Source organism: Carlito syrichta, unplaced genomic scaffold (genome assembly GCF_000164805.1).
Source record: "Carlito syrichta isolate Samal-C Ts95f unplaced genomic scaffold, Tarsius_syrichta-2.0.1 Scaffold312148, whole genome shotgun sequence".
Classification (NCBI taxonomy): Eukaryota; Metazoa; Chordata; class Mammalia; order Primates; family Tarsiidae; genus Carlito; species Carlito syrichta.
Genome location: NW_007256244.1, coordinates 272,914 through 292,702, shown reverse-complemented (window position 1 = coordinate 292,702; position 19,789 = coordinate 272,914). Strand labels below are relative to the sequence as shown.

General features: G+C 40.5%; 1 protein-coding gene across 1 annotated transcript in view; it reads left to right on the top strand.

The window, feature by feature from the left end:
- The first annotated feature begins 1,849 nt into the window (after positions 1–1,849).
- Positions 1,850–19,789, top strand: part of MAST2 (microtubule associated serine/threonine kinase 2) — an 84,745-nt gene continuing 66,805 nt past the window's right edge. Inside the window, exons 1-2 of the mRNA XM_021718379.1 lie at positions 1,850–2,005; positions 16,265–16,356. Coding sequence (XP_021574054.1) covers positions 1,992–2,005; positions 16,265–16,356 — 106 coding nt within the window. The 5' untranslated portion in view covers positions 1,850–1,991. The remainder of the gene's footprint in view (positions 2,006–16,264; positions 16,357–19,789) is intronic.

The following is a 19,789-nucleotide window of genomic DNA, read 5'->3' as shown; positions in this document are numbered from 1 at the left end:
TGCTAGGATTACAGGCTGAGCCACTGCACCTGGACTCTAAGGTTCTTATTGTTTGAGGTTTTACATTCAGGTCTTTGATCCATTTAGAACTGATTTTTGTGTATGGTAATAGGTAGGGGTCTTGTTTTAATCTTTTGCATGTGGTCAGCCAGAAAAATAACATTTTAAATAACTTGTACATGGTATACTGGGATTGGAAGATTTAGGGATACCAACAGATTTTCAAATATTTTTAATGTCAAAAAACTTTTTATAGCCGGGCTCGGTGGGTCAGCCTGTAATCCCGCACTTTGGGAGGCTGAGGTGAGTGGATTGCCTGAGCCCGCGGGTTCGAGACCTGCCTGGGCAACTTGGCGAGACCCCATCTCTACAATAAATCAAAAAATTAGCTGGGCATGGTAGTGTGCATCTGTAGTTACAGCTACTTGGAAGGCTGAGGCGGAAGGATCGCCGGAGCCCAGGAGGTCGAGGCTACGGTGGCCAGAAGCGGCCACTGCACTCTAGTCTGGGTGACAGAGTGAGACTCCAACTCAAAAAAAAAAAAAGAACTTTTTATTAAAAATTGACACTTTATTTCAAGTATGAAGAATGGTTGCATATGAAAATAAACAATAAATAAAAAGATGAGAAAAAATAAATATGCTTGGTTAATTCAAGGAGAGCTGCAGTCAACCTTGGGAGAAAACTTTGGTTTAGAGCAAAGGCCTTTGTCCTAGGTCTCCTGATGCCTAATGCCCTCAGGAAGAATTCTGACTACCCACTTCTGTGGAAACACATTCCTAGTAGCTATATATGTCTGTGTGAAATTAGCAGCTTTTGGAAGGTTTTGAGCAGAGAAGTGAAATAATCTGATTTATTCTTTTATTTATTTATTTATTTATTTTTGAGTTGGAGTGTCACCTGTCACCCAGACTAGAGTGCAGTGGCCACTCCTGGCCACCGCAGCCTCGACTTGCTGGGCTCCGGCAATCCTTCCGCCTCAGCCTTCCAAGTAGTGGGAATTACAGGCATGTGCTACCACGCCCGGCTGTGATTTATTCTTTTAAAAAATTTGACTTATTTGTGTTAAGAACAGACTGGGACCCCAGGTACAGTGGCTCATGCCTATAATCCTAACATTTTGGGAAGCCAAGACAGGAGGATCACTTCAGGCCAGGAGTTTGAGACCAGCCTAGGCAACATAGCGAGACCTCATTTCTATAAAACATAAAAAAATGAGCTGGACATGGTAGCACATACCTGTAGTACCAGCTCCTTAGAATTTCTTGTACCCAGGAGATCAAGACTACAACGAGCCAAGATCTTACCACTGCACTCCAACCTGGGCAGCAGAGCACAAAATTTTAAATAAATAAAATCTTCAAAATTTAAATAAGTAGGAACAGACTAGAGGTAAGAGATAAGGGTAAACCAGTGAGACTAGTTAGAAGGGTAATAAAATAATCCAGGCAAGAGATAAATATTGAATCAATAATATAATGAATAAGTAATATCTCCCTTTATTGAAGGAAAACATACATTTTCTCCCACTCTTGTTTTTCAGTCTTAACTGGGACATTATCTTGGTTGTTATTCTGAAACAGTATCTGGAAGTGCTTTACTGCAACTGGCTCTAGATTCTTCTCTGTATTGTTTGCATTTAATGAGACAGAAGAGATCTTTTCTTCACTCTAAATTCTAAAAAGTGTCTGCCAAGTGCTAGTCAATCACCAAATGCTCCAAGTTCCTAGGAACAGCTAGACCTCTGGGTTTTGGAGATTTGAGAGGCCTAAGGGATCTGTAACCAGTCATCCTACTCCACACCCTTTGTTGCTTCAAACTGTGAAGCAGGCAGCTTTTGCAGGGGTCAGATTTTCTGAGTGCCTGCTAGTAACTGGAGGGAGGAATTTTTGAAGGTCAGGAACTAGCTACTCTCCAAATACAGCCTCAGTTCAACATTGTTGCAGAGAGTACACAATATACCTTAGCCTTTGCTCCCACTTTTTACTGAAATGCCCATGGTGAAGCATGTAAGAAAATGAAATGCCAGGTCTCACTCTGAGAGACCAAGTGACTGGGGTAGTTTAATACCAGCATTGTAGTAAGCATCTCAGGGCACGTCTGGGTTACCTCCCATCAGCTGAGAGTTAGTATGCTGACTCTGCAAACATCCAGAATTAAGACTTGTCTTTATCTTTTTAGGAACATGGGGAAGTAGCCAGAGCCTTTTGAAATGGAAAAATTAGCCAGTTCCTTGTTTTGGGTGTCAGCTGAGTCATGGCATCTGTAACAGAGTGTCTAACCTTCCCCCCTCCTCCCCAGGCAGCTGTTAAAGATTTGCCAAGTGAGATTATGTGTACCTTTATAAAAAGGCATGTGGCCTGGAAATATGATCTTTAGTGTTTTGGATTTTATTTTAAATTTTAAATATGATTATGGCAAATGAAATTGGAATTAATTCTCTGTCTTCAGAGTTTAAAGAGATTTTCACTTTCATACACAAGGAGTTTAGATATAACAGTTTGATATACCTTACATGTGCCAGATGTACTTGTATCCTCTGTATTTTAATCCTAGTAACAAATCATATTCATTAATTCATTGAACAAATATTTATTGAGAGCCTAAAGTGTACCAGCCAGTTTTCTAGGCAATGAGGAAAACATCAGTAAACAAATACAAAAGCCCTTGCTGTCATAGTGCTTAGAGCCAACAAAATGAATGTGCAAAATTAAACAGTTGTGTATATATTGGAGATTAGTTCCAGGACCCCCATGGATAACAAAGTTGCAGATGCTCAAGCCTCTTATATAAAATGGCATACATTGTATGTGCATATAATTTATGTGTGTCTTCCAGTATACTTTATTGATCTATGTATCTATTTATTTTTAATTAATTTATTAGAGTCAGAGTTTCACTCTGTCACCCAGGTTGGAGTGTAGTGGCATGCTCATGGCCACCCCAACGCTGACCTGCTGGGCTAAGGTGATCCTTCTGCCTCAGCCTTCCAAGTAGCTGGAACTACAGGTGTGCACTACCACGCCCAGCTAATTTTCTGATATATTGTAGAGACGAGGTCTCACTAAGTTGCCCAAGCTGGTCTCGAACCCCTGGGCTCAGGCAATCCTCTTGCCTTGGCTTCCAAAGTGCTGCAATTACAGACTTGAGCCACTGCCCCTGGTCTCCAGTATACTTTCAATCTTCTCTAGATTATTTATAATACCTAATACAATGAAAATTTGTGCAAATAGTGTGGCAGAATGTGGCAAATGCTCAAATATATTTCTTGTATGTTTGAGTGAATGAACGCAGAAACACAGGAGTAGCTGCTTTGGCGTCAGCAGTTGGCCCCGTGGCAATCACCTGGGATGACTAATTGTCTCCCACTAACCCTGTGGCCGAAAGGGGGGCTGGTAGCAGTTAAAGGTCTGAAGACCTGCCAGGTCGGTTTTGTTTAAAAAAAGCCAAGTAAGCTGGGCTCGGTGGCTCAGCCTGTAATCCCGCGCCTTTGGGAGGCTGAGGTGAGTGGATTGCCTGAGCCCGCGGGTTCGAGACCCGCCTGGGCTGTGAGACCTCATCTCTACAATAAATCAAAAAATCACCCGGGCGTGGTAGCGCATGCCTGTAATTCTGGCTACTTGGAAGGCTGAGGAGGAAGGATCGCCGGAGCCCAGCAGGTCGAGGCTGTGGTGGCCGGGAGCGGCCACTGCACTCCAGTCTGGGAGACAGAATGAGACTCCAACTCAAAAAACAAACAAACAAACAACAACAAAAAAAAGCCAAGTAGCCAAAGACTGATGGCTCTCATGGAAATGCAAAAGAGTAACTAATTCACGGACTTATCCAAAACCCCTCTTTTGAAGTTGATGGTTTACAACCCTGCAGTTCCTGGAGACCATTTGTTCTTTGAAAGATCTGATTTTTCTGAACACCACCTTGTAAATTCCAAAGAGAATGTGTAATCATCAACACTACCCCCTCCCTTACCTAAACAAAGGTATAAGAACCTGCTTCTGTTCTGCGGGGCTCGACCTGGATGCGTTAGCCCATCAAGTTCGCCTAGCCCATCAAGTTCGCCAAGCCCTCCGGCGTAATAAAGTTGCCACTTCCTATAATAGTCTCGGTGTCATGGCCTTTTTGTTTCCCGCTACATTAGTTGTTATGCTATATATTTTTAAAATTTGTATTATTTTAAAAATTTTTCTCGCAGTTGATTGAATCCATGGATGCAGAACCCACAGTTCTGGATGCAGTTCATGGATGCAGAACCGTGGTACGTTAGTTGTAAGTGCTAGAGAAAAATATATCAGGAAAGGGGGATAGAGAGTTTGGGAAGGGGTTACAATGTTAAATAGATTGACCAGAGGAAAATTCACTGAGAAGATTGTACTTGAGTAAAGACCTAAAAGAGATAGGGAACTAGCCTGGTGGCTATCTGGGGCAAACATTATAAGCCAAAGAGATACCTACTGTAAAGGACCTGATACAGTAGCATCTTGGCATCTTCTAAGAAAAGTGAGGAGGCCAGTGTAGTTGGAGAGAGAGCCACAAAGTGAGAGGTACTAGAGAATCCAGACCATGTACTGACTTGTAGGCCATTGTAAAAATTTGAACTTGTCTTTTATTCTCAGTAAGAAGGGAGGATTTTAAGTAGCAGAGTGACATGATATTACTTACATTTAAAAAATTTTTTATGGCCGGGTGCAGTGGCTCAAGCCTGTAATCCCAGCACTTTGGGAGGCCAAGGTGAGGGGGTTACCTGAGCCCACGTGTTCGAGAACAGCCCAGGCAACTTGGTGAGACCATATCTCAACAATAAATTAAAAAATCAGCTGGGCGTTTTAGTGTGTGCCTGTGGTTCTGGCTACTTGGAAGACTGAGGCAGAAGGAATCACCTGAGCCCAGCCGGTCAATGCTGGGACGTCTGTGAGCGTGCCAATGCACTCCAGCCTGGGCGATGGTGTGAGACTCCAACTAAAAAAAAAAAGTTTTTATAACTTTATTGAAATATGATGGAAATATAGTAAGCTATACATGTTTAAAACATACAACTTGATAAATTTTGATATATTTTTCTACATCTGTGAAACCATTATTACAATCAATGAATATATGACTGTGATGATGAACATGAAAATAATGAACATATCTGAAACTCTCAAAAGTTTCCTTATAACTCTACAATCCATTCCCTGTCTCTGATTGAGCAACTACCAATCTGCTATGTATCACTATGGATTAGTTAGCATTTGCTAAAATTTTTATCAGTGGAATTGTAACAACCAATTTGTCTTTGCAAGTCTTGCAGGTTAAATTCTTCACTTGTGAGCAACCTCTGGGGGTCAAATTCAAATTTTATTTTCTTTAGTGGTTTTTGTTTTGAGAAAGTTATTATTTCATCTCTCTCCAAATGGATAGATGTTTATTTCAAGATGCATTGCATCCCACTGTCAGTGCTTCAAACCTACCAGCCATTGACTTCTTGAAGCAGTATAAGTTGATACCATGACTCCTAAATGTGCCTCATATCAGCAAACTTTAATTTACAATGCCTGTACAAAGACATATATTTGTGGAAATTCATCAGCCTATTAAAACTGTATGTTTTAAACATGTACAGTTTATTATATCAGTCATACCTCAATAAAGCTATAAAAAATTTTTATTTTTGTTTTTGTTTTGAGTTGGTTATTTGGAAATTGTTGGTGACTCTTCTGCCCAAGCTGTGCTACCTATTCTGTACCGCATAGTTCATGTCACCTTATTGGAACAAATGTAAAGCAAAGTATAAGACTATGAGAAGAATTCATTGCAATATGTTGAATTCATATTTGGCTAAATTTATATGATGTGATCATTTGGAAATCATGCTTTCAGTTCCCTTTTAATTCGTGTATCAGAAAAATTTCCTGTTAACTAATATGTTTTGGTCTTTGATTTTAGTACATTTTAGTATAACTATCCAGAGTCAAATTATTTGATTATTTCCAAGAGGTAAATTGTTCAGTTGATCGACAAAAGTCATACAAGATGTACTCTTTTATGTCTGACTTCTTGTTTTCAGCATAATTATTTTTGAGATTCATCTAGTGTGTGAATCAGTAGTTCATTGTTATTTGTTATTGCTGAGTATTATTACATTGTGTGGATATACTGTGTTTTTGTTTGTTATTTGCCTGTCGGGATATCTGGGATGGTCTCTAATTTTTGGCTATCATGAATAATTAACAGCAGATAGTTGGGTCCTGCTATTTTATCCAATCTGATAATCTCTGCCTCAATTGACTGTGTATTTAGAATGTACACATTTAATGTGATTATTGGTGTGTTTGGGTTTAACTCTATTATGTTGTGTTCTAACTGACCCAACTATACTTGTTTTCTTCTTCTTTTTCTGACTCCTGGTGTGCTATTCTTCATGTTTCTAGTTCTTGGGGTTCATCGATCCTCTGGAATCTGTGGGTTTATAGTTGCCATCAAATTTGGAAATCTTTTGGCCGTTATTTTAAAAACAATTTTAATGTGTCCTTCCTTTCTTTCTGGCACTCAAATTACACATATAGTCTCCTTAAAGTTGTTCCACAGCCCAGTGATACTTAAAAAAAAAATTTTATCATGTATGTGTAAGGCATACAGCATGATGTTATGGGATACATTATATTAATAGTAAAAAGGTTACTATCATAAAGCAGACCCATCATCTCACATAGTTACCCATTTTTGTTTATTTGTTTTTGTAGCTACAATCTACTCATCTAGCATGAATTCCATTTATTTTATTTTTTTAATTTTATTTTTAATTTTGTTATGTGTAGTCCTTATATTGTATGTTAGATCTCCAGGCTTATCCTACATATTTGCTGCATTGTGTCCTCTGACCTATATCTCCCTGTTTCCTCCCTTTCTCAACCTCATCCTACCCCTGGTAACCACTATTTTATTCTCTGTGTATTTGAATTTTTTTTAGATTCCACATGTGAGATCATACAGTATTTTTTTTTTAAATGTGTCTGACTTATTTTACTTAGCATACTGTCTTCCAGACTCATCCGTGTTATTGCAAGATCTTATTCTTTTTTGAGGGCTGAATAATATTCCATTGTATACGTGTGTCACAGTTTCTTTATCTGTTCATTTATCAGTGGACACTTAGGTTGTTTCTGTATCCTGGCTGTTGTGAAAAAAGCTTTAGTGAACATGGGAGTACAGATATCTTTATAAGGTGGTGACTTCATTTCCTTTAGGTATATGCCCAAAGAAAAGGGATTGCTGGGTCATATGGTAGTTTTATGTTTAATTTTGTTAGAAACCTCCATACTGTTTTTCACAATGTCTGTACCAATCTGTATTCCCATCAATGGTGTGCAAGAGTTCCCTTTTCTCTACATCCTTGCCAACATGTGTTATCTTTTGACTTTTAATACATGGTAGTGGATAAACTGGGTCTCCACATGCAAAAGAATGAAATTGTACCCTTATCTTAAATCATACACAAAAATGAACTCAAAATAGATAAAAGACCTAAATATAAGACCAGAAACTATAAAACTCCTAGAAGAGAATAATGGAAGAAGACCTTCTGGATATTGGTCTTGACAATGATTTTTTAAATATCATACCAAAAGCTCAAGCCATAAAAAAGTAGGACTACATAAAACTAAACCTTCTGCACAGCAAAAGAAATAACTAACAAAATGAAACAACAACCTATAGATTAGGAAACATATTTGTCAACCATATATCTGATAAGGGGTTAATATCCAAAATTAATAAGGAACTCATAAAACTAATTGTAGACAAACAAATAATGCAATTTTAAAATGAACAAAAAACCTGAATAGACATTTCTTCAATGAAGACATAAAAATGGCCAACAGGAATATGAAAAGGCACTCAACATCATTAATCATTAGGGAAGTGCATATTAAAACCACTATGAGACTGGGTGCTGTGGCTCACGCATGTAATTCTAGCAACTTGGGTGGCCAAGGCAGAAGAATCGTTTGAGACCAAGGGTTCGTGACCAGCCTGGGCAACATAGAGTGAGACCTCTTCTCTACCCAAAAAAAAATTTAGCTGGGCATGGTGGCACGCACCTGTAGTTTCAGCTACTCATGAGGCTGAGGTGAAAGATCGCCTGAGCCCAGGAGGTCAAGGCTGTGGTGAGCCATTGCAGTCCAACCTGGGTGACAGAGTGAGACACCAACTCAAAAAACAAAACAAAACACTGTGAGATACCACCTCACTCATTTAGCTATCAAAAAAATGCTTTTTCTATTAAAAATATTTATTTTTCTCTATGTTTTTAATTTTGATAGTTTTTCTTGCTGTGTCTTTAGGTTTACTAATCTTTCCTTTTGCACTGTCCAATATCCTGTCAGTTTCCATCCAGTTTAATTCTCATCTCAGATTTTTTAAATCGCTACAAGATTGGTTACTTTAAAAAAAAAAAACATCTTCTGGCTGGACACTGTGGCTCAAACCTGTAATCATAGCACTTTGGGAGGCTGAGGAAAAAGGATTGCCTGAGCCCATAGGTTCGAGACCAGCCTGGGCAACATGGTGAGACTTCGTCTCTACAATAAATAAATTTAAAAATTAGCCATATGTGGTAGTGTGCACCTGTAGTTCTGGCTACTTGGAAGGCTGAGGCAGAAGGATTGCCGGAGCCCAGCAGGTCGATGTTAGGGTGGCCATGAGCGTGCCACTGGGCAATGGAGTGAGACTCCAACTCGAGAAAAAAAAAATCTTCTATAATCTCTTAATATGTTCATGCTTTCTTTTTATCTTTTTGAAAATTTGATTCTAATAATGATTTTAATTATTCTTCCTACTCATTCTATCATTTGTGTCATATCTAGGTCTATTGATTTTTCTACCACCATTTGGGTTATATTTTCCTGCTTTTTTCCATGCCTAGTAATTTTTTATTACATATCAAACACTGAATCTTGCCTTGTTATATGCTGGATATTTTTTTATTTCTTTAAATATTTTCAAGTTCTGGGTTGTAGTTTCTTGGAAATAGTTTGGTCTTTTTGAAGGTTGCTTTTAGGCTTTGCTTTGTTGGAATCACAGCAGCATTTGGAGTCATTTTTCTTTGTTGACGGAGATAACACTTCTAAGCACTCTGCCCAGTGTCCTCTGAATTACAAGGCTTTTCCAAACTTCTAGCTGGTGGGAAATAAACAAATTCACAGCCTTGTGTGAGCACTAGGGAGTGTTCCACCTGCTCCTTTTCTTGAATGTTTTCCTTACCCATGTGCTTCATTTGATTAATACTAAGTTGAAAACTTGAGGGAACCCCTCTGCAGAACTCCAGAGCTCTCTGTGCTGCTCCTTCCACTTGCTACAGCTCTCTCCACTCTAATACTCTGTCTTGCAAAGTCTAGTCACTTCAGCCTCCCTAGGTTCTCAACTTAGTTTCCTTGACTCAGAGAGACCACCAGGCTCTATGTGGGTTATTCCTCCTTATGCTGTTGCTGGGAAATCTCTCAACAGTAAGCACAAGCAATCACAGAACTTGCCTTGTTTGTTTCCCTTCTCTTAGTGATCTCTATCCTGTGCTGCTTGTTGCCCATCTGAAAATTGTTCCAGTTTTTTGGTCTGGCTTATTAGTTGCATAAGGAGAGAGGGTAAATTAATTCCCTCTATCATGGCTGGAAATGAAAAACTTTTCTGATTTATATTTTAGAGGGTGTTTTGTCGAGACTAAATAATGGGACAAGATTAGAAGCAGGAATACCATTGAGGAAGCTATTTCAGTTAATTCAGGTAAGAGGTGATAGTAGCTTGGCTCAAGTTGGTAGTGGTGAAAGAAGTGAGAATGACCAGATCTTGGATATATTTTTATGTTAATGCCAACAGGATTTATGACAGATTAGTATATAAAAGAAATGGAGGAGTCCAGGATGACATGTAAGATTTATATTCATTTTATATTTGAGGATGTCAATGCATGAAAATTTATATGAATTTCTTAAGGTCAAATTGCCAATCTCTATCTGAGATCTTCTAATTCAGAAACCTTGTTTCTTTCTGTTGTACTTTGCTGACACTAAGGCCACAAATAATATAAGTTATAAGTGCTAAAGGAGTTCAAAAAGAGAGAGAGAGAGAGATTTTCGTGCTAGAAAGAATAAAGGGGAATTCACAGGAAATCTCATTTGAGTTTGCTAGTTCATGAGTTGGGTAAGTTAAGGAGGGATAGCATACCTGTTAAGGGAAATAGTGTAAGCCAAAGTGTAGTAGAAGTCTTTGAATACCTTTCTGCTCAGGATTCTCTTGGTCTGAGTAAGCTCTCTAAGGGCCATTGTGGTTTCATATGCCTATTTTGCAGAATTTCTCATGTTCAAAACTGTAGTGCCTAGAGTTAATTTTCTTGAGAATTTTTATATCTTACTTTCCTTCAGAACAAGGGACTGAATAAATATAGATATATTTCTCTTTTTAAAAAACTCAGGAAAACAAAACTTTACTTAAGAAAAAAGTAAGCCGGGCTCGGTGGCTCAGCCTGTAATCCCGCGCTTTGGGAGGCTAAGGTGAGTAGATTGCTTGAGCCCGCGGGTTCAAGACCTGCCTGGGCAGCTTGGCGAGACCTCATCTCTACAATAAATCAAAAAAATTAGCTGGTGTGATAGCACACGCCTGTAGTTCCAGCTACTTGGAAGACTGAGGCGGAAGGATCGCTGGAGCCCAGCAGGTCGAGGCTGCAGCGGCCAGGAGCGGCCACTGCACTCCAGTCTGGGTGACAGAGTGAGACTCCAACTCAAAAACAAAAACAAAAAAACAAGAAAAAAGTAGATTCTTCACAAAGGATTGATTTGAATGGCCACGGTGAGGAGTTTGAATTATATTCACCATGTGAAGTCATTGGGGAGATTTTAAGAAGGTCACATGATCCAATTTATGGCTTTTAAAAATTCTGGCTGGTGGCAAAGAGTAGACTGATGCGCATAGGGTAGGGGTGTTGGGTAGGAAGAAGCAAAGTAGAAAAGAGGAGGTTCATTTAGGAATCTTTTACAGGCTAAGGTAGTGGTAGGGATGGAGATAATGAAAATTGTTTGGACTCAGTGTATATTTAAAATTGTAATCCACAGAACTTGCTAATTGTTTTGGATGTGGATATAAGGAAAAAAGAATCAACAATGATGTGTAGGTTTTTGCCTGACCGTCTGAATGAATGGTGGTACTGTGTAATGAGATGGATACAAGGTAGGGAAGAGTAGCAAGTTTTAGAGTTTCAGAAATGTCAGGTTTGAGGTGCCTTTTAGACAATGGAGATGTTAAGTGGGCATTTGGATATGAATCTTACACTCAAGGGAGAGAGCACAGAGCTGGTAATAAAGAGCTGAGCATCATCAACATCTAGAAGGTATTTAAAACTATGAGAGTAGGTAGGGAGTGAGTGTAGGTAGAGAAGAAAAGATGTTTCAGATCTGAAGCTTATAGCACCAAATCATTTAGAGATTGGGAAGAAAAGAATACAAAAAAGGAAAATGAAAAATGAGCAACTAGTGAGATAGAAGGAAAGCATTATGACCTAGAAACTAAGTGAAGAAACATCTCAAGAAGAGTTACACAGATATTAGGTTGAAGAAAAGAAGCCACATAGTGTGTAATTCCATTTATATGAAATTCAACAACAAATAATATATGATTATAGAAAAAAGTGGTTAGGAACAGGGAGTTGACTGGAAGTAGAGGGGGAGTACCAAGGAACTTTTGGGGATAATAGAAATAGTCTGTGTGTTGTCTAGAATGTTTTTATATGGAAGCATACAATTGTCAAGGCTCATTGACCTGAATATTTAAGATCAGTGTATTTTATTGCATGTAAATTATATTCCAATTTTTTTTTGAGTTGGAGTCTCACTCTGTCACCCAGGCTGGAGTGCAGTGGCATGCTCACGGCCACCCCAGCATCAACCTACTGGGCTCCAGTGATCCTTCCAGCTCAGCCTTTCAAGTAGCTGGAACTACAGGTGCGTGCTACCATGCCCGGCTAATTTTTGATTTATCGTAGAGACAAGGTCTCACCAAGTTGCCCGGGCAGGTCTCAAACCCACGGGCTCAGGCAGTCCACTTGCCTCGGCCTCCCAAAGTGCTGGGATTACAGGCTGAGCCACCGAACCAGGCCATATTCCAATTTTTAAAAGGAGGAATTACAGCGGCAAATGGTGTTGAGAGATCATATAATACAAGGACTGAGCATTGATTGTTGTCATTTGTGACCTTGATAACAGTGGTTTCAGTGGCAAGATGGGGATTTGTGTCTACAGTGGACTGAAGAGAGAATAGAAAATGAGAAGGTGAAGATGACAAGTACAGAAACCTTGCATGAGATTTTTCCTAAATAGGGGAACAAAGAAATGAGCAAGTATACAGGGGATTGTCTGTGAAAGGTTTTTTGGGTTTTTTTTCCAAGATGAAAGAAATATATATTTTTTTAAATGGCAGCATATATTTATGATGATGGGAATGACCCATTTCTACTTTCTTGGAAAGTAGGAAAGTAGAGTATAGGGATATAGACTTTTGTAGTGGGAATATGAAGTACTTCCCTTTGTGTTGTTTTCCCCGCAATTAAATAAAAAGCAAAGTTGGCAGATAAATGTAGAAGGAGGCAATGAGGATATACTTGATGTTTCTCACTATAAGTATAAAGAAACAACAGGCACCATGATTCTGTTTTTTTGTTTGCTTGTTTTAGTCATTGAGTTCCCAGGTGCAGTTGCAAAATAAATGGAAAGTCACATTTAAAAGGATTGGGATTTCACCAGGCCTCTGGTGTTCTTGGGAAGTAGCAAGACTTCACTTAGAGCTAGAATTTAAAGTGAATTTAAAGAAAAAAAAAATTGAGAATATAGACCATTTTGCTGATGGCAGACTAAGTTAAGGAGGCACTGTGTAAGCTTTTCTGGAAGGTGCAGGGGTAATAGGAGATTGTGTAGTTAGGATATGGGAGACTTGGGGCATTTGATGGTGACTGAGGTATAAGCATGACTGAATTCTTCCTGATGGTTTCTTAGGGGAAGGTGTTTATAATTTCTTATTATAATCTCTTTCTTGAGACTGATCTCAGTCCTTCTGGGAGTTTCTTACCACATTTCCAATAGTTTCTTGTGATGATGTACCAGCCCTACAGAGCCTGGCTATGGCCTACTCCATAGCTTATGTAACCTACTTCTTTTTCTATCAGTCTCCCCTCCTGCCATCCACTCTTGACTTCTTTCCTTGAACATACTGAATTTGTTCTTATCTCAGTGCCTTTCCTTTCCTTTTCTCTGTCTCTCAGTTATTTCTAGGTCCTTCATATCATTCAGCTTTTAGATCAGATGTCACCTCCTTAGTCAGCACTTCCCTGCCAGTCTATTTTTTCCCTTTCTCTCCCTTCCCACCCCACCCATTTGTTTTTTTCCCTGTAGCACTGTTTATTATAGTGATAAGGACAGAGGAAACATGCTCTTGTTCTCTGTTGCTTCCCTGGTATCTAGAACACTGCATAGGTGTTCAATTAAATATTTGTTTTTGTTTTTGTTTTACTGCCAAGGCAAACCCAGGAGGTCTTGGCAATTCACCCAGGGATAATTTACAACCACCCAAGCGTATCCCCAGTGTGTATTCCCCAGTGTGTATTCCCCAGTGTGTACTGAGTGGTCCCTTCAGATCTTACCACCCACTCTCCTTTTTACTCAAATATGACTAGCCTCCCTGACTGACCTAACAAGCCAGGCAAGGCAGTTCCTGCCACTGGACTTTTTTTTTTTTTTTTGAGGTGGAGTCTCACTCTGTCACCCAGACTGGAGTGCAGTGTCACGCTCATGGCCACCCCAGCATCGCCCTCCTGGGCTCAGGTGATCCTTCCGTCTCAGCCTAGCCTTCCAAGTAGCTGGGACCACAGGCACACGCCATATGCCCGGCTAATTTTTATTGTTGTTGCTGATTTATTGTAGAGATGAGGTCTCGCCAGGTTGCCCCGGATGCTCTCAAACCTGTGGGTTCAAGCAATCCCCTCACCTCAGCCTCCCAAAGTGCTGGGATTACAAGTTTTAGCCACCATGTCTGGCCACCACTGGACATTTTACAGCAACAGCTCCCGGACCAGCTGTCTAAACTCTCTCCATTTAGTCCTCTGCTCAAATGTCACCTCTTTACAAACATGTCCAACCACACTATGCAACAGAACAATCTTTTCAGAGTACTGACCACCCCAAAATACATCCGATATATTTTACTTGCCTACGAAGATCTGTTCTCTCCTAAAAGCTGCTTGAGGAATTCTTGTCAGTATTCCCAGTGCCCACTCAGCACCTCACACGGTAAATTTGACAGATGTTGATTGAATTAACATGGGAGCTGGCTATTTCTTGCCAAAGCCTGAGGTTCCCTGCACAACCCAAATCCTTCAAATATTTACTTATCCTCCTAGGACCTGGCGCCTCTCCCAACTCTGGGACAGGCAAAAGAGGGTGGGTGAGTGAGTGGGATGGGAGAGGAGGTGTAGCTGCGGCGTTTTGCAGAGAAACTGCTCCGGGGAGGGCGCAACAATGGCGACGGCAGTTTAGCCTGCTGACTGCTCTGAAGGGTCGAGGCCTGAGAGGGTGACCTGAGGCGTTGAGGGCAAAGGAGTACAGGCCAGGGACCGAGGTGGGGGGAGCAGGGACCTCAGGCGCGGAGGCTCGGGGACCACGGACACTGGCTACAGAGGCCAAGACCCCAGGCAGCCGGGCGCCTGGACGTCAGACAGCAAACACAAAGAACTAAGGCACGGAGGCGTGAGGGGAGCGACCCTGAGGCGACGAGCCTGCGGCGCCATTTTGTGACCGCAGAAAGAGCAGTGAAGGAGGTGCGGGCGAGCCCCACGGGGTACCGGTACGCCCCTGCCCCGACCCCCACCCGGAGTCCGACCCCTAGCCGGCCAGGCCTACCCGTGTAGCTCATGGCGGCGGCCAGTACAACATCCGAGGACTAGAGCTGCTGCTTTCCAATTAAATGTTTGTTTGGAGGAATATAAATGACAAACTTCCTTAATACCTTTAAAAGATAGGCTGACTTTCAAATAAATTTATACAAACTTTTCAGAAACGGATGTTGCATGAAATGATTTCATCACAATCTGGTTTTCTCTTACCGCAAAAAAAAAAAAAGCCTCAGGCATTAACATATAATAGAAAGCCAGTTTTATAGAAGAATCCCAGGCCTATTCTGATATTTACTGAGCATATTGAAATGAGAATATTACTTAATTCATTGATTAAGCTGTTCTAAAAATAATAATTTCACCAGGTGCAATAGCTCAAGCCTATAATCCCAGCACTCTGGGAGGCCGAGATGAGAAGATTGCCTGAGCTCAGGAGTTTGAGACCAGCCTAAGCAACTTGGTGAGGCCTCTTCTCTACAGTAAATTAAAAAATAGGCTGGGTGTGGTAGTACATGCCTGTGGTTCCACCTACTTGGAAGGCTGAGGCGGAAGAATCACCTGAGCCCAGCAGGTCGAGACTGTGTGGCTGTGACCGTGCCACTGCGCTCCAACCTGGGCAACAGAGTGAGACTCCAACTCAAAAAATAAATAAATTAATTAATAATAATAATAATAATTTCATAGACTAATAGTTTTTTGGAGGGTTTTCTTAGAGACAGGATCTCACTATATTGTTCAGGCTGAAGTGCAGTGGCTATTCACAGATGTGATCATAGTTCACTGCATCCTCAAACTCATGACCTCAAGCAATCTTCCTACCTTAACCTCCTGAACAGCTGAGACTACAGTACAAGCATGTGCCACCATGCCCAGCTGATAGTTTCATTTTTATGGCAAGATCATTAATCTTTATGAGATATGAGAATATTTTGACTTGTGTTTTTTATTTTAAAATCAAATTTGCAGTGGTCATTCATTAGATTCCATTTAAAATATGGTTGTGGCCCTTTAGAGAGTGCCTTGTGTTTGGGAACAAAACTAAACATTGGAAAAGTGCAATTACAATACAAGATGAAAGTCAAGGCGGTTGTGGCCCTTTAGAGAGTGCCTTGTGTTTGGGAACAAAACTAAACATTGGAAAAGGGCAATTACAATACAAGATGAAAGTCAAGGCAGTGACAAAAGTTATGCCAGGATGCAAAACAGTGAAATACTGAATCTAACTGGTTCTGACTGTGATTGCTAACTCAGTTCAGCTTAAAACAGAATACTGTTTAGCTTGCAGAATGCCATCATTCTTTTGTTCCTCAGTAGCCATGATGTGACCCTGTTATAACTAACATTTTGTTTTCATTGCAGTTGTCGGACAAGTAACCGCAAGAGCTTGATTGTGACCTCTAGCACATCACCTACACTACCACGGCCACACTCACCACTCCATGGCCACACAGGTAAGTGCTTGAAGATTAAGAAAGGTTGAATGAAAGAGTAGGCACAGGTGCCGAATTTCTTTCCTACTTCTCACTTTGTGCAGTTCAGTACATTGTTACTTCACTTAGCTGACTAAGGCATACAGAGCTCATGGGCTTTCTTTCTGCAAGAGAAGGAGTTTGGTCTGCTTTTGGCTTTGAGCATTACCTTGTTCTCCCAACATTCTTTTGAGTCTTGTACGTATTTAGGGGCCAGGTATGTATCCTGGGTCCATGACCTCTGTTCCAGTGCTAGCATGTATGGCTCCATTCATCTTTGGCCACATGATAAGTGAAAGAAGTTCAGCGCCAGTAATGACTCCACACCCGGCCAGGACCAAGAGATTTATTTAAAGGGGGCTGTTACAGAGGGGATCTGTAACGGGGAAAAAGAGGAAGAGAGAGTAAGAGAGAGAGAAAGTGGGAGAGAGGAGGGGAGAGAGCTGCAGAGAGGGAGAGAGCAACAGAGAGAGAGAGAGAGAGAGAGAGAGAGAGAGAGAGAGAGAGAGAAAGAGAAAGGGGCCGTGCTATGTTCCTATTGGAGGAGCTGTATGGGAGCAGGGTGGGGCCAACGCCGTGCTATAGTCCTATTGGACGCATAACAAAGCTGGCTACAGATTGGAGGCTTGTGGGTTTGAAATTTGCTCGCGGGAAGGTTTAAAATTCCCGTGCGCAGGGAATTGTGCTCACAGAAGCCGGGACCTAGGACCTTTGTTGTCTGCTGTGTCGGTGCCATTTTGGGAGCTGCCCCTCTGGTCGCTTCCTGCACCCTTCAATAAGGGGTCCATTAACATTTTCTCCTGCCATGACCTGGGATCAGGGCTCACAGAGAAGATTTTCTGTCTCCTGGTGCTCCTGTTAACCTTTCCCCTGTTAGACTAGGAGATAACACAGGCAAGAAGATTATTTATTTCATACTGACATTAATTTCACATATTGGAAGTGAAGCAACTGATTTTGTGCATTCAGGCTCTGCTCCATCTGGAATATGGCCTCCTCTAGACAGTATAAGGACTGATATACTTGCCTCTGGATGAAGAATATATAAAAGTTATGGAGCTTACATTGACTCTAGCATACTCTACCTTCCAGGGGAGGGGCAGAAGAAAGACCTCATTTGAGTAAGTCATGTGTTTAATGTATTCTCAGGGAAGCCAGACCAGGGGACTCAGTTTTGCTGAATCTTATGCTGTTCATTGCTTGCACTATTTGCAATGTAAGTTCCAAACCTAGAGTTAGTGGTAATGGAACAGGCTTGGGGCTATCGGAAGTCATTCAGAGCTTGCTGCCTGGGTATAATAAGCCTCGGTTACTGTTATCCTAAGTTCAGACCTTGTCTATATTTGGGCATTAAATGGGGGTATCAAAGCTATGAACAGGTCAGCTTCAAGTGAATAAGATAAGTCTGTTCTCCTTGGATTTGTCTCTTTGCTCACAGTTCTTTGGAGAAAGAAGGTGAGGGTGAGGGTGCATATGGATTAGTTGTTTGAGGGCCCCAAGAGTCTGGTGATTCTAAATAGAACTTTATCCCTGAGAGAAGAGTCTCACCATATTGGGCTCAGATTCTCTCAGCCTAGAGATCAGCTATTTAGTGTGCTCATGGGCCTTTTCCAAGAATCCTGAAACCTTTTAAACACTAGCTGTCACAATAGAAGACATCACTAAGCATACAGGAATACCAGGGAATTGAAGACATGCTTGACCTTTAAAGCAAAACTCTCCTTGTTCTTAGGTACTTTCCTGTAAAAAATTGACTTGGATTAGCTGGATTAGCTCAAATAGCACATCTTACCCTGAAACTTTTTAAAAACTTGGCACACATCTGACCTGATGTTTTCATCATATAGAAGTAAGTTTAGCATGTCTAGATCTTGTATATAGTTTCATAACTGTAATATGAGTACTGGGCAGTAATTACTTCTGACTGCCCTTCTCTGAGATGATTATCTCCCTATTTAGATTTCTGGCAGAGTTTAGAACTAAATCTTCCCTACTTATGTACCTCTAATTGAGAGCACTACCTGGCCTTTTCAGCCTGTATGGGTTTGTGGACTTTAGCTTTGAGATAACATGTGGAACATGCTTCATACATAGTAGCTTCAGTTTCATCGTCTCTCAGCGAATCGCTATAGAAAATCCACGGGGCAAATTTAACATAAAAGACTAATCTACGGCTATAGACTGTACTTATCTAGCTGTTGAAAAAGGCAACATTGATTGTTCTACACAGATCAAACTTGACCTTAGACTGTGTCCTCAAATCTTATATATCCTTAAATTTGCACCCACAGGATGTTGTAAGACCCTTTAACTTAACTTTTTTTCTGGAGTCAGGGTCTCATTCTGTCACCCAGGCTGGAGTGCAGTGGCATGATCACGATGATCATGGCTCATGGCAGCCTTAACCTCCTGGGCTCAGACAGTCCTTCCACCTCAGCATCCAAGTAACCTGGTACTGCAGGCCCGTGCCACCCCACTTGGCTAATTTTTTTGTTTTCTGTAGAGACAAGGTTTCACTATGTTGCCCAGGCTGGTCTTGAACTTCTCAACTCAAGCAGCCAGTCTGCCTTGGCCCCCCAAAGTACTGGGATTACAGGCATGAGCCACCACACCTGGTATAATTTAACTTTTAAGTCTTGAATCTGTTGAATAGCATGAGGCCTGCTAATTTGAAAATAGGGTCATTTATTATATACAGTTCAATTCAGTATTAAATATCTACTATATGTAAGTAGGTTATTAGATACCTACTATATATGAGTAGGTTACAGCTTCAGTAAAGTCAGTTTAATAGGTACTTAGCTATTCTGGAGATAGAAACTTCCTAGTTCATTCTTTTTATGAATAAACTTTATTTTTTAGAAAATAAACTTTTATCTTTACAACAAAATTAAAGAAGTAACAGAGAAATCCTATATACTCTCTATCCTCACATATATATAAGCTCCCCATTATCAGCATTTCCTGCCAGAGTGCTTCATTTGTTATAATTGATGAGCCTACATTGATACATCATCATCATCATCATCCAGTCAATAGTTTGAATTAAGATTCACTATTGATGGTATACATTCTGTGTGTTTGGAAAAAATGTACAATAACATGTATTTACCATTATAGTATCATACAGAGCATTTTCACTGCCCTAAAAATTATTGGTGCTCTGCCTCTTCATCCTTCTCTCCCTTTAACTCCTGGCATCCACTAATCTTTTTACTATCCCTACAGTTTTGCCTCTTTCAGAATGTCATATAGTTGGAATCATCTAGTACGCAGCCTTTTCAGATTGGCTTCTTTTACTTAGTAATATGTATTTAAGTTTCCATGATGTGGCTTATGTTAAGAAGTGGTGACTCATTTATTTTTATTTCTTTTTTTTTTTTTTTTTGAGTTGGAGTCTCACTCTGTCACCCAG